The sequence below is a fragment of the Netta rufina genome, assembly GCF_964035555.1.
Source record: "Netta rufina genome assembly, chromosome: 2".
NCBI lineage: Eukaryota > Metazoa > Chordata > Aves > Anseriformes > Anatidae > Netta > Netta rufina.
The window spans coordinates 61,222,308-61,236,594 of record NC_140124.1 but is presented as its reverse complement, the minus strand read 5'-3'; the positions used below and the strand labels follow the sequence as shown (position 1 = coordinate 61,236,594).

Sequence of the window (14,287 nt, the reverse complement as noted above, 5' to 3'; positions counted from 1 at the left end):
TATCCCAGAGGACGTGGAGGAGACCAAACTGAACTCTATACTGGAACAGTTGTAGGTCAGAGTGTACCAGGTAATTGCTGGGGAGATTTTACTGAGCAAGGAAATGTGGATTTTTGCCAGTTCATTCATTTCTTCTATTTTCTTCCTTGTACAAAATCCTCCTGAATCACAGTAAAAGTGCCAAGTGTTATCTCCTTACAAAAAGTACTGGTTTCTTTCCTCATTGATATTACCGTGACTGATTGCATGCTGTGTGAGTGTAACAAAAACTAGCAAATCTGTTTTAAAAACATGTCCCACAGTGCAAAAAATGCATTGCTTGTATTTAGTTCTTGCTGGAGACAAAATGCCATGAAAATGTGAGGGGAAAAAAACAACTTTGTTTTGGAGAAAAGTCATTATGAAATAGTATTTGAAAGGTTACACAAATTACTTCACATGGGGCTTGTGAATTTTTATGAGTTGTCTTTGGCCTTTCCTGGCATCAGCTATGCTGTTACCAGCCATGAACACCATCAATCCATGAGTATTTTGAAATCCCTGCTGGGAATGTGGGAGACAAAGCATGAAATGCCATGATAAGAGTGTTACTGAACTTTAGTGGGGTTAAAGTCTGGTTTCCTGCAACGTGACATTATCCCTTTCTTTAATGAGCTGACAACCCAGATCTGAACATCCCTGATACCCGTTGGGCTGTGAGTACGCATTTCAGTAGAGAGTCATGAGTTTGTGCTAGCATGGGGAAATACTTCTGAGTCCAGATATTTGTAGAATGTTATGTAATAATAATAATGTTTTTTATACATTACCCCCCCAAAGAAACAAAACCAACCAGCCAACCAAAAAAAAAAAAACCACAGAACCCAATGCCCAAAAAAAAGCCCTATGGAGTGGCAATGTGGTGATGAAGCTGAACAAGTTCTCTCTTCTTAATGAGGCTTGTTTTTTGCTGTGTGATTGAAGACAGGGAGATGTGCTTGAGCCCTGACCTGAGCTCTCTGCGGTGTGACTTCTTTTTCTGAGCAGAACAGGCTCATTGATACCTAGAATATTACAGACTAGTGGGACTGCAATTAAGAAGTAGCAGTGATACAAGTGGGTGTGACTTTGTGCAAAAGAAAAAACGGTCCTTTTTGAGGTGATGGAAAACAAGTTCTGCTTTTCCTGACACCCACATGGCCCTTTTGTTTTCAGCAGGCTTCCCACCAGTGCCTCTGCAAGCCTGTTCTTAGGTGCAACCAAAAGCAGAGTTTTCTTTTTATTATTCCCTCACCTCAGAGGCAATTGTGCTTTCACCGAATTGAATGGAAATATGTAAGGATTTTGTTTAAATTCATCCATGGTGCTACAGTAGAGTTCATGCATCCATGCCCGTCTTCGATAAATGTCAGCTATGTGATGTGGTTTGCTCTGAAGTGACATCTATTGAATTGGAGAAGACCCAGGGGAGAACATAAAATGATGACACAAGTTTTGAACGACGGTCTTGGGAACAATAGATGCACATGTTTATAGAGTACATCTCTTTCAATCTCCTAGGAGGATTTTCCTCTCATAACTTGAGTAGGATGGAAATCTTTTCGGTCTGGTAGATTTGATATTTTTAACTTCACTTTTTATTGTGTCGTGGATAAAAAATGAATGCAATCTTCTCGTTTATGTTCCCTTGTTACCCACTGGTCCACAATGACTGAGGCTTTCACATCTGTTCCACACCTCTGCTAACACTGTGCCAGGCTTGATCTGGTCGAATGAGAAGCACTGCTGAGAATAATGCTAGCAGCTTCCTGCCTCCTCGCTCCAGGCTTCCTCCATTACACAAGCAGGCTTTCTACAGGCTGCATGTAAGGGAGACGGATTGCTACAGTCCTTGCTTTTAGAGGTATCTAAATGTTCTGTTAGGAGCCACTTACTGTAAATTTCTCTCCTGAAATAATCCCAGGAACATTTAAGATTTTGTAGAAAGTCTTTTGAGGCTCAGGAAGGTACATTTTTTTCTCACTTTTAGTTCAGTCTCTGTGAAGCCTTGGTGTCATCCTTTTCATGCTACATCTGAGGGCTACTGGTTCTCCCAGGCAGGATGCTCTGCTGTTGAATTAGCCAGGCACAGCACAGGGTGCTTGGTCTGGCCATGGCTCATACATGTTTGAATAAACTAGGACCAGAAGAGAAAATTTCTGTTTACTTGAGGATTTGTTATGATGACTGTGGCAATTTTGACCCAATACTGTGAGCACTTTAAAGCCATATACTTTTTTGTTCAGTGAAGCAGTTAAGGAATCTGTAGAGCACAGATTTATTGCACTATAACATAAGATTTAATATAGTAGAAAAGCAGTCTTCATGGCTGTTTCCCGCCTACCAAGATATCTTTGTTTCACAATGTCTGTATTGGAATGACAATACTATTAAATGCAACACGAATATTTGCTAACTGAAGATATTTTTTACAGTACTGATCCCTCTAATATCAAGGTAGATGTAATGATAGTCATCTGTGCACTTCTGTCTGTCTATGCTATGTTTAGTTAACTAATGGACTGGAGAGTGATTTCAGATTATGATTCATGAATTGTTATGAAGGGGAAAAGTGGGTATGGAAATAGCAGAAGAGGCTGGGAGCTTAAGTTTATAAATAATTATAGCATCTGACTGTCAATCTGATCTCACTGGAAACTCTTTGTGAACAGTGCTAAGCATTGGATCTTGGTGAATATTCAGGGTAAGGTGGGAGAAGGAATTAAGCTGTATTTGGATCTTCCCTCCAGTTGCATTAACTAACAGTGGATGCAACCCCTCTTGTAAAGAAGCACTTTTGAAACTCCCTTTAGACTTTGAGGGTTTTTGCTTTTTAATTTATGTTAATATATAGTCTCTAAAATATTTTTCCATGGGAAAATATATCGATCTATGTTTTAAACTTAATAAATAGTGTTAATATTAACTACTGCACAAAGAATCTCTATTGTCTTAGAACTACTAGACGAATATTGTTAAAGAACTCTGTGTAAGGGCTGGAATAATTTAACTACAGTTACTCAGACATCACAGTGTATTACGTTTGTCAAAAGAATTGGTGCTGACCTGGAGTTGGTAACGCTTATGCAAGCCCATTTTATGAAGTGGAAAAGCATGGGTAAAGCAGGTGTCTTAAAGGTGATTCAATCTGAGCCTTACATGCCAGGTGAAATTTTATAAATCAGACAACCAAATAGCTTCATTTTGAACTGGCATTTATCTAGGATCAAGTAAGGGACTAATGCCATTGCACAGTTTAGGGTTGATTGTACACTTCCTTACTTTTTAAAACTTAATTTCTGCAGCTGCCTGTTTCCTCTGGGACACGCTGTTTGTGCTGTAGAACAGAAAAGTCCACAGGCTGAAAAAGTCTTAATTTTCAAGCAAAAATCAATATTTTCCATTGGATAACAAATGGAATCTTTAAAAATTTTTTATAACTGTTCACACATTCCCCTCAAAAACCAGTCTGTTTTTGTAATTATCTGTCTTTTCAGTATAACTTTGACTGTCAAAGCACACTATTGAAATCTGTTGCTAAGCCACTCTGCATCATTGGATAATGCATCTTTAATTTACAATTCCATCAAAGTGGGAAAACTGCTTCTTTTTCTTTATTTATGTTTTTAATTAAGTACCTCTACTGTGAGTAACTTGTAATTAGTCCTTTTGTTTAGATCATCCCATTATCTAGAGTGGTATAATAGCTGGTGATTTAGTAGTGCCACAAGGGTGCACAGGCAGCTCTCTAATTTCTGTTGCTTATTTTTCAGTGCTTGAAGTAAACGCTTGAAATTGAGAGTGTTTCAGTAATCTCTGCGCTTTTTCCTCATGATCTGACCCAGAGTCACTGGGAAAAAGCAGAGTATTTCTGCTGACTTACAAAGCATTCATAATTGGGGCTGTAGCACTTTTAGGGCCCACGTGCATGATGAAGCTGATTTCAAAGTGATGTGACTTGATGTAACCACATCATAATCAGTGAGGTATAAGGACCATCTCTGAATGAGAAGCTGGCATTTAAAAAACCTAAGAGCTGATGAACTGAGCCAGGCTAAGGCATGTACCATCCTGTGGGCTGTTTCCGGTGGTGGCCAGAAGTACAGGGTGCTCAGGTTAATTTATAGCTGTTTTTTTATCAAAAACAGCAGGATAGGTGATGTTGTTCAGGAGAATGTCTTGCTACCACATCTGATGCTATTTCTCATGTGTCTGTTAGGTGATATTCACTATGGCATTGCTTACATGATGGTTTTTCTAACGGAATTGAGCTAGAAATCATAGTAGCCTTCATGGGCAGAATCATCTTCTAAAAATCTCATAGCTTAGGTTTTGCATCCGCCTGTCTTAAATTCACTGCACAGAAATATATGACACAGACGAACTTTCTAGATGTATAGTTACCGTCAGGAGAAAGGTGTGAGTGGGTTTGCTGCAACAGTCTGTTACAGCTACCAGAAGTAAGAAATCTCAGCTGAATACAGAAGTCAGCCTGGATATTTCCAGAAGAAGCCAAAAGTAGCTTCACCACCTTGTAGTAGTGAAGGTTTTTATTTATACATATGTGTGCATGTTTATAAATATATGTATATATAAATATATTTTCTGTTCTATCACCTCCTGATTCACTGAGTTGGGAATAAGAGATGCTTGAGACTAGTATGAACAGACCTATTTTTTCTGTGACCCTGGGGAGCTGGGGGGTACTAAATCTACAGAATATGCATTAATAGTTTAGATAGATTACATAGGTCTGCTGCTCAGTTTTGAGGTTAGGAGTACAACATGGGCCTTTGTGTGCAGAAGGTGGATTTGGTCCAGCCAGTTGCTGCTGTTTGGGCTTATTTTCCCTAATCTCCAAAGCCCAGCATCAGTGTCCCTCTAGTCCTTAAGTACTAGTAGGGTCATATTTTGCAAGTTCAATGTTTGTTTCTCTGTCTCTAAATAAAATTTGGCTGACGCTCAGAGTATTTTTCAGTTTTGCTTCTTCTCACACAGATATTTTGCACCAAGTTCTCTGTTACAACTCCTCTGTGTACACCTTACCCTTCTTGAAAACGTTTCTGTGATTGTCAATAACATGCAGAAGCTCTGAAATCTGTGCCTGTAGTGAGAGTCCCTTCAGAGAGAGACAGCAACTGTCTTCAGTTCCCGGCAGGAACAAAGTGCCTTCCACTCCAGAAGCAGCTTTCCCAATGCAAGTGCAGTGTAAGGTCCTTTCATAAGGAGAATGAATCATCAGCTGTGTGTGGTGTTCCTCTCCCAGCTAATGAAGGATGACAATATTTGGTGTACAGTGTAGTTGCCAGGCAAACAGCAGCAAAAAAATCCATTAGGAGTTATTTTGGGAAATACTGGGTCGAGCATGCCTCTTGGTTATTACTTATAAGTCAAGATTTCAGGTTCCTGCCTTCCAGATGTATTTGGAAACACAGCTTTTATTTAGAACGTTTCATGATCTTCAGATTAAATCTGAGGCTTGTGTTGTGCCTTTTGCAACTAACACAGTTGATCTATCACTGAATTGTAGCAACTGCTTCGAGTCTTTAGTCTAGAGTTGTCCTCTAAGGTTTCTGATCATGAAAGTGATGCTGCATATTTTTATAACATTTGTGACTTTGTGTTTTATAGTGTATGTTTATACTGCCTGTGTTATTGATGCCTACAGCATGAGCAATTCAAACGATATTAAGTAAGGTAGTGGTGTTTCCTGTGTGGTAGTGGGATTCAACACTATTATTATCCAGAAAACTCTCTTGGTGACTAACTCTGGAGGGGCCTAAGTAATCTCTGTCTCAGTAATGTGAGCACTGGCTCCATAGTTGATACATTTGGAGTTTATACAGCGCTCGATTTAAAAACTCTCAGAAGCAGAATTTTCTATCCTGCCACTGAATGTCTCATTACTTGCATGGTCAGTGTCTTTTCTGATCTCTTTATCAGACTCTAAATCCTGTAAAGATAGGTTTTCTTATGAGGAATCTTCTAAATGGGTAAGAAAGCCACCAGAAAAGCCATCCCTTGGTGGTATTGTGCTTCTGATCTCTGTATGTGGGATTGATCTTGTTGAAACATTTTGTTAATGTCTGACACAGAAAACAGAAAGTGATGAATATCGTGGCTGGTGACACAAAACATTGCTAGTACAGAGGAGGATCTGAGTATCTAACAGTACAACACAGATGATGGACTGGGCTAACAGCAAGGGATGGAATTTAGTAGTGCAGAATGAAAGATCATGCTGATGAGGACTTAATAACAAGAACTTTGCTATGGTCAGAGAGTCTGTTAATTTGATGGGGTGGGTGGGTGTTACGGCATAGTTAGTGTGTGGCTAGGCAAGAATATGGTACCATAAACAAATATTCAAGAAAGTGGGAAAACATGTTGACACTGAAGAAGTTCAGTAAAGAGGGGGAGGAGATATGACAATACCTGTTTTGTAGGAAGACAGAACTAAAAGATAATGGTGTTTTTAGTCCACAAAATGATAATGAAAGAGGGAGATCCAGGCTTTCAGTGCAAAAGTCAGAGGAGGATTAAGCACCAGAAAAAAAGAAAAAAGTACGTCAGCTTAAAGAGATTGCTGGTGCGAGAACAAATTGAAATAAATTGACTGTGAGTAAGTTTGTTCTGGAAATTAAATGGTAGTTCATAACCCACACTGCAATCACTTTCTGGCAAAGTCTTATGAGATGTGTAATCATAAAAAAACAACAATCTATTTTAAGATAGGACTTGATAAGTTTATCAAACATGTAAGAGCATTACAGTCTTTTAGAGCAAAACCCCCTGGACTTCCCAGAGATGATGTTACTTTGATTTGTCTGTGAAAAATAGACAGTTATTGCTGCAGTTGTAGTACTTTTATTCTCCTGAGTTTTAAAAGAAACGATTATCAAGAGAGGATATGTAAGTATGTTAGGGCAATTCAGAAGTGTATTTTTTTTTTCAGATATGCTATACAAAACATGTACCATTGGAGGGGAAGTTTAAGAAATTCCCTGGGCAGGGAAGAGTTTATTTAGATGGTGTGTTCAAAGAAAATTTATCTGCATATCTGTTTTCACTTTATCTAACGTATGTTTCCTCTTCCTTACACTTTGGCAAATTTACCGGCAGCATGAAACATATAGTTAAACTCATCTGACCTTTGGTTGATTTACAATAAATAAATAAAGTCATCTTGAAAGGGATGTGTTTACTGTTGGGTAAAAACACCATATTTTCTTCAACCTCTCGCTTGCTGAATCGTAAAATATAGATGATGCTCTATTGTCTAAGTCTGTCAGACTTAATGAGTCAATACTATGAAGTAGTATATTTTTCTTTGCATTGTACTAGAAATTTGACAAAGGATCCTTGAAAGCTAAATTGGCTGAAGGGGTGTACTGGTGAAATCAATACCCTCTGTAGAAAAAAGTGGCAAGCTGTAGGAAATAGTTTTAACAGGGCAAACATTAAAAAAATGAAGACTGCCCAAGACTCGAAGTTGGCATATGGTGAATTCACATATGAGTGATCCACATTAATCAAAAAATTGATCATACCTATGAAAATTTTTTTATAATTGTAAGGCAATATCCTTGAGATTTTCAGGCAGTTATAATATGATATAACACATTTGAAATTGAATAAATTTGATTAGGCCTGATATTTTGTTGCCTACTTGGACAAGTGACCACGAACAGCATGTGTTTAATTCTAATGGGGTTCCTGTTGTATATTTCCTGCCTGTCACAGTTGTCTATCTGAAGGACTGTTAAGTTACTCACCAGCTATCTACATGTTATTATACCTGTCTCTGTGATTACTGTTTCCTTCCACGTTAGAATGCAAAATAACTTTGAATGTTTAATAAAAAAAAAATATATATAATAATAATAATATAAAAAAATAATAAAAAATGTTGGGATGGAAACTGAAGAAGGTCCTACCCACGTACAAGGATAAACTAAATATCAGAAGTGCTGATAGTTGTACCTAATCTGAGGTGAAAATTGGCCTAGATTTCAACACAGAAATGTAGGATGTGGCTGGAGAGTAAGAGTATCTGAAGAGACAGCAGCAGGTGTAGGAAATCCTTGGAAATACCAGAAATCATCATTGATGTGGTTTGTAACTTGCTTTCTCAGAAAGTTATTTCTCTAGTTTCATTTATTCATACCTGCTCTCTCCCAAAAGCTTATTGCTATTAATAAATATCAGTAAAGAGGGGAAAAGATTTCAAGCTTTCCTGAAGAAAGTCTTTCTCATATACATGTCACATGTATAGGTCTGTAAGTTCCTCATGTCTTCACAGAACCCTGTAAGACGACTGTAGGATGTACATGCAGAAGTTCTACAGAGGAAACTGCATCAAGTAAAATCTAAGATACACAAAATATATACAGAAATGTTCCTCGCATCTTGCCTCTGAATCCCTCCCTTTCTAACTGCAGGGTTAAAGACGTCTGAGATTACACCTGTGCGCACACCTCACTGGTCCCATACAATTCCCATCAGTGATTAGCTTGCTTATTCCAGAAATCTTGCCAGTTGTTTTTGATCAACATCCATGGTGCTTTTATATCCTGCTCATGGCTTTGCTGTGTTACCTGTAGCTCTGCTCTGGATGACTGTACACCAGATGGAAGGGCATTATTCTGTATATTACACAATCTGATGTTTGGAAAGCAAAAAGCATGTGGTCTGGAACTGGAAAATGCTTATTTCTGAGGTAATTAATGACCCCCTTTGTGTTGGATGCTGGGACTATGTGAGCTGAGCTTCCCAAACACAGATGTGGTGTGGAGTGCTCTGAAACTCTTGTTGCCACATCTGGCTGGAAGGTGGCACACACCTGAGACCCTGCGTGCACCTGAAGCCCCTGGTGACGAGGGATTGCCATCTGCTACGAGAGCAGAGGGGAGAGTAGTGCACATGTGTGGCCCTTAGTAGGCACTTAATTGATCTAGGTTCACCCGATGCCCCAACTTAAGCATCAATACATGTTACGATTTTACCTAGGCTCTGCTGTGATGCAGAGGTGCCTAAGCTAGCCCACCTGGTGCAAGTTGGCAGCACTGAGTTGAAGACAAAGCTTGGCTGCTTGCTCTTTACACATTGGCTATAACAGTGCTTTCTGAACATTTTGTCCCTACAAAAATTGTCACAGTTCTCCATCTTACTGGGCTTGTCTCTTTCGATTCCTGCCCCATGGAGGATGCAGGATGCTGCTGCCTCTTCTTCACCATGCCATCACCTCAAGCAGAGCTAGACTTATCTCTGAAATTATAAGGTGCTCTGGACCTGCTGAACTGTGCAGTTGCTCTGGTGTCTCTGCTTGGTACTTTTTTTTTTTTTTTTTTTTTTTTAAATTTTTCCTTTTAAGACTTTTTGAGGTCCCTATGGAAGAAGATATTTGTGACTGCACCCATAAAATCCGAGTTTCCAAATCTCTCTGGCTGGCTGGTAGAAAAGGACTTTTGCAGTCCTTATCATGAGCCAGTGAGAGGTACACAAAATTTCCCTTGCTTGGCTTTCCACACCTTTAGAAAGCCGCACGTTTTAAGGGCACCATCTACTGGCTAATGTGAGCAAAATGATGCACTGGTTTGTTATCGACTCCCTTTATTTGCTAACATAATGAGTGCTAGAGCCACTATAATCAATGGGCAAAAGATTGGATTGTAAATAGTGAAAGCTAGAATAGTACTAGGTATGTCTGAAACAAAACCAAACTGAAGTTGACAGCCTTAAGGTTTGTTAGAATTAAATCTCCTCAAAAGCCTTTTCTGGCTTCAAAAAGTCCATTACTGTTTAGAGGACATCATTATCTTTCTAGAGATTTATGAATCTGTTCTGGCCATGTTTTGCATACCTTTGTGGGATTTTTTAGCTTGGTTGGTCTTTTCTCTAGAAAATAGAATTTTTAAAGAAAACAAGGAATTGTCAAGGTTTATGTGTACACTTGTAATATGTTCTCCTCCCTTTTGACCCATCAATGGAGTTCCTCATGATTACTCTAGCTATAAAAAATAAGTCATGGGGGGTAAGTTATCTCATTGATAACTTACGGCTTCTTTTTTTTTTTTTTTTTCTTTTTCCCTATAGTTTAGTGCTGTGAGAATCCCAAAATATCATCTATGCACTTAACTAACTGTATATTGGCTGGGTCACATAAATATTGACAGTTATGGCAGACTGACACTGAGGCAGAAAAAGGCAGAATTCATATGGGGTTGTTTTTATCCTAGGTAATATCTATAAGCAGTTCCAAATGTTACAGGATTCCTCTGTGTAGGTCCTTAAATTTCATATAATTTGCTATTAAATGATCCTCTGGGCTAGTGTATTTCCTTATGTAGGCAGAAAAATATTTTTTCTTACTGTACTCCATAAAGTAAATGGGTAAAGTGACATTTTTGCTTAGGACTTGGGGAAAAAAAAGTATGATATGAAAGAGAATTTGTAAGGATGACTGTGGTTCTATATTGCTATGGACTGTTAACAGGTAGCGTTTAAATGTTAGGAAGTTGTGATTCAATTATTATGTGGGACAAGACAATGTCTGCAGGTACCTATAGTGTGTCATGCTGACTCCAAAAGCAGAACTGAACTGGACAGATATATAAACATGCAAAGAAACATATTTGGTGGCATTAAAAAAAAAAAAGCAACTGTGTGTGCATGCTTATGCATATACATCCAACTGTTGTTACTGCAAACAGTTGTCTCTCCTTTATATGCATGAAAATTTGTATTATTATCAGTCTTAGACAATGTAACTTTTAAATGTAATGCTTTTTATTTCTCCATATTTTCTCCTTTCAGTTGCAAATGAGACGGGTGACAAAAATGCACGACCACTTTCACGATTTGCCCGTAAGTAGCCTTTTTTATTTTAACTGGGTAAATTGCCTATGTATGGTAGAAATAAATACATTCAGTATGTATTTTAATCTCATATTATGGCAACCCTATTGTTATGGTTTATTTACAATACTAAACTGAAGAGCTATAGTATAGAAACATCTCTTACAGAAATCCAGTCTTTCTAAACAGCGTTGATGCAAATTCAAAAGAGTGGAAGGCTTTGTGGCTATATAGCTGTTTCAGGCAAAAAAAAAGGTGATAAAAACATGTCACAAAGGCAGCTAAAGTTGACCACAGGGGCTACAAAGACTTAGGTTAAGCCTTAAAAATAGCATACTGGAAACGTGTTCAAACCACAATGATACTTCATCGCTTTTTGCATCCAATGGCAGGGTTGGGAGCTAAAGATATGGCTTGGGGTTTGAAATGAGTGTTGCAGGTTTGAACAAAACAAAGGGATGCATGTGGTAACGTAACACCAGGTGAGCGTTAATGTGACCATATGGACCATTAAAAACAAATGTAACAAAAAATATAGGATCGAAGAGGAAGATTGGAGATCCTGTTCATAACTTATGCAGTTTCATAATGCTTTGTGATCATTTAGTAGGGAAAACTCTTCATCATTACAAGGAGGCATTTGCCATCATCATTTGTACGTGATACAGATCAAAACATCGGAAGATTTACATCTACTGTGCATTATTTGGCACAGTCACATGATGGCGCTCCGAGCATACAGGCGGGGAGAGTGAAGGCCACAGCAGAAACTGCTGTGGCTATAAAATCTGTCACACGCAGTGATTTACAGGGTGATGGAACAGATTGAACAGGACTAAGAAAATTATACTAGCATTCTTTATGCCTGACTTGGGGTTTACTTTCCTTCATGTTGTAGACTGCAAAGCTTAAAAAGGGGCTCTGTCAATCACTACTGGCTGGTTGAATGCTGAAAATGTTCATCACAAAGGAGAACAATGTAAATGTCAGTATTTTCAAGTGCTTTTTCACTCTTTTTGTCCATTATGGTTCCTAAATGCTAGTTTTAGGCTTGGAAGATTCAGTCCAAATACCATTTATTCCCAGATATTTGAGTTACGAGGACTTCATGCTGCAGTATTGACTGACTAGATCAAACATAATGCTGTGTTTTGAACTCGGCTGGCATTCTAGTTCAGATTTTGGCATTCGTAAGAATGTGATTTTTCATAATTGTGTGCAGGGTGTAGGTCTTAGATGCAGGAACAACCAGGTTGTGTTCCTGCTTTAATCTTAGCTCTCAACCAGGTAGCCAAGCCTTATTTGCAGAGGTCCTGGTGACTCGCATTATATGGAAGAGAACTGGCTGGTGGATGCTGTCAGATGAACGAAGACAAAGGAAACCCCCTTGTAAGGCCTCATTGTATTACATGGTGCTGCATGGGATTAAGTGAGGAGGTGAGATCAAGGTCCCAGGCTGGCTGGCATTGATAGAAATACAGTGCAGAGGTGAATACTTAGATTAAAGACTGCATTAGGAGGTAGCAGCAGAGACCTGGTATAGGGATGGAAAGGGATAATTCAAACTGTTAAACAGACCTTCACTATTAGGATTTTAATTTAGTGATTTGGGAGTCAGGTTGAGGATATAATGATGCAATTAAACTGAGGATATAATGATATAATTATAGGTTGGACTAGATGATTAAATGTTGAACTAGGTGATCTTAGAGGTCTTTTCCAACCTAAATAATTCTATGATTCTAACTAGTTTATCATAAGGTACAATTGATGGTGACTGTGGTCATGAATAGGATAAGGTATAACTCTGTGGAAATGGCAAGGAAAAGTAGAATGTGAACTGTTATGAAAAGGAAGGAAATATCTTTGGCATGTGCTGAATTAAATGGGTAATCCCAAAATCTATGCTGAGAGCACTATAATCTACCCTGCCATACCATGTTTTCATCAAACAGTCAGTGAAGTGCGGACCAAACATTAAAAACATTCTGGCTGATGAATCACAGAAAAATTGGCAGTATTTGAGGACAAGGTGTCAAGCAATAACTGAAGTGATAGATGATTACTGTTATCATTGTCATCTGGTTCACAAAACAGAGACTGGATGTTTTCTAGGACTGACCCTTCCACTTGAAGGGCTAGTTTAAAGGCAATTACTAACTTTACCCTCACAGCAGAGAACAGGACAGCTGTTGCTCTGTAGCAGCTGCCCATTTGTGGTCAATGCTAAAACTCAGATTTCGGTGGGATTGCAGTTAGGCTGATCTTATTTCCTTTATCTATCTTTCTGTGCATGAAAGCAAATGACAAATATCCTACAGAAATTCAGATAAGCTGTGTCCACTGTGCCTGTTGCCCACAGCTCTCTGGTGTATGTGGTTGTTTCCGGTTTACTTTGGGAGCAAACAAGAAAAAAAAAGGTTGCTGCTGTTGAGCAGGACAGTAGGAATGCTGGCTGTATGGTATCTGTGTAGGAAGACCAGTAGTGTAATAATATTTTCAGAGTATATGAAAGTATTTGAACACTTACTGTGTCAAATGTACCACATAGTTTAAGCAGAATTCTGCATTTTAGATTATAACACTTCAATCTATTTTGCTTTTGCCTCTAGCTCAACTCTAATTATCTTTGACAGGGTATAATAAAATGAAGGAGAAGTATTTTTGCAAACGTTTACACTTACCACAATGATTTGAAGTTAAAATTGAGTTGTTAAGTGTTACTCATTCCAATGCTAGAGCTAGCCAATCTCCTGTTCTCTTAAATGTCCAATTCCAGCTCATTCAGCAGACTGAGTTTAAACAGTTACTTCATAGTGGGTATCTCACTGTATTGTCTTGCTACAAGTCCTATTGTGTCATCAGTATTTGAATAGTTGCAGCTGTTGGGATTTAGGTCCATAAGGCTTTCAGCATTTCAGGCAGCTGGAGGCTTCTGGCTGATGTATGGTTTAGCAGGTCTGTTGAGCAAAACACTCATTTGCTTGAATGTACTTCATCTGAGCAAACTGTGGGCAGGCTGTGAATGTTGGTTAGGACAGGTGGACGTAGCATTTCAGTACTCTAACGAGGTTAGTTAATTCATGTTGGCTGATGGTGATCTTCAGAAGAGCTAAGTGTATAGCTAGGTCTACAGTCTAGATCTTATTATAGTGAAAAACTATGTAAATGAATATCCACACTGGAGGAAAAGGGCTGTGGGTCTATGTACAGACAGTGTAGGGAAAAACAATGTATATTGCAAAAAGTACTTGTTTTTCTTACCCTGATGTTATTTAAAGCAAAGCAAAAAATTAAAAATTGACAGTATGGCTTTCAATGGCAGTTTTCTAACCTGTCACTGTTGGTTTTCAGTGGTAGTGTGTGCCTCAAGCTACTTGTATCTAGTAAGTGCAGGAAAAGATGAATATGT

The 14,287-nt window shown here is 38.5% G+C and overlaps 1 protein-coding gene across 1 annotated transcript in view; it reads left to right on the top strand.

The window, feature by feature from the left end:
* The window catches only part of PDE1C (phosphodiesterase 1C), a gene marked incomplete at both ends in the record, with an annotated part of 314,013 nt that overhangs the window by 23,199 nt on the left and 276,527 nt on the right, over positions 1 to 14,287 (top strand). Inside the window, one exon of the mRNA XM_084282675.1 lies at positions 10,834 to 10,884. Within this exon, the coding sequence (XP_084138801.1) occupies positions 10,834 to 10,884 (51 nt within the window). The remainder of the gene's footprint in view (positions 1 to 10,833; positions 10,885 to 14,287) is intronic.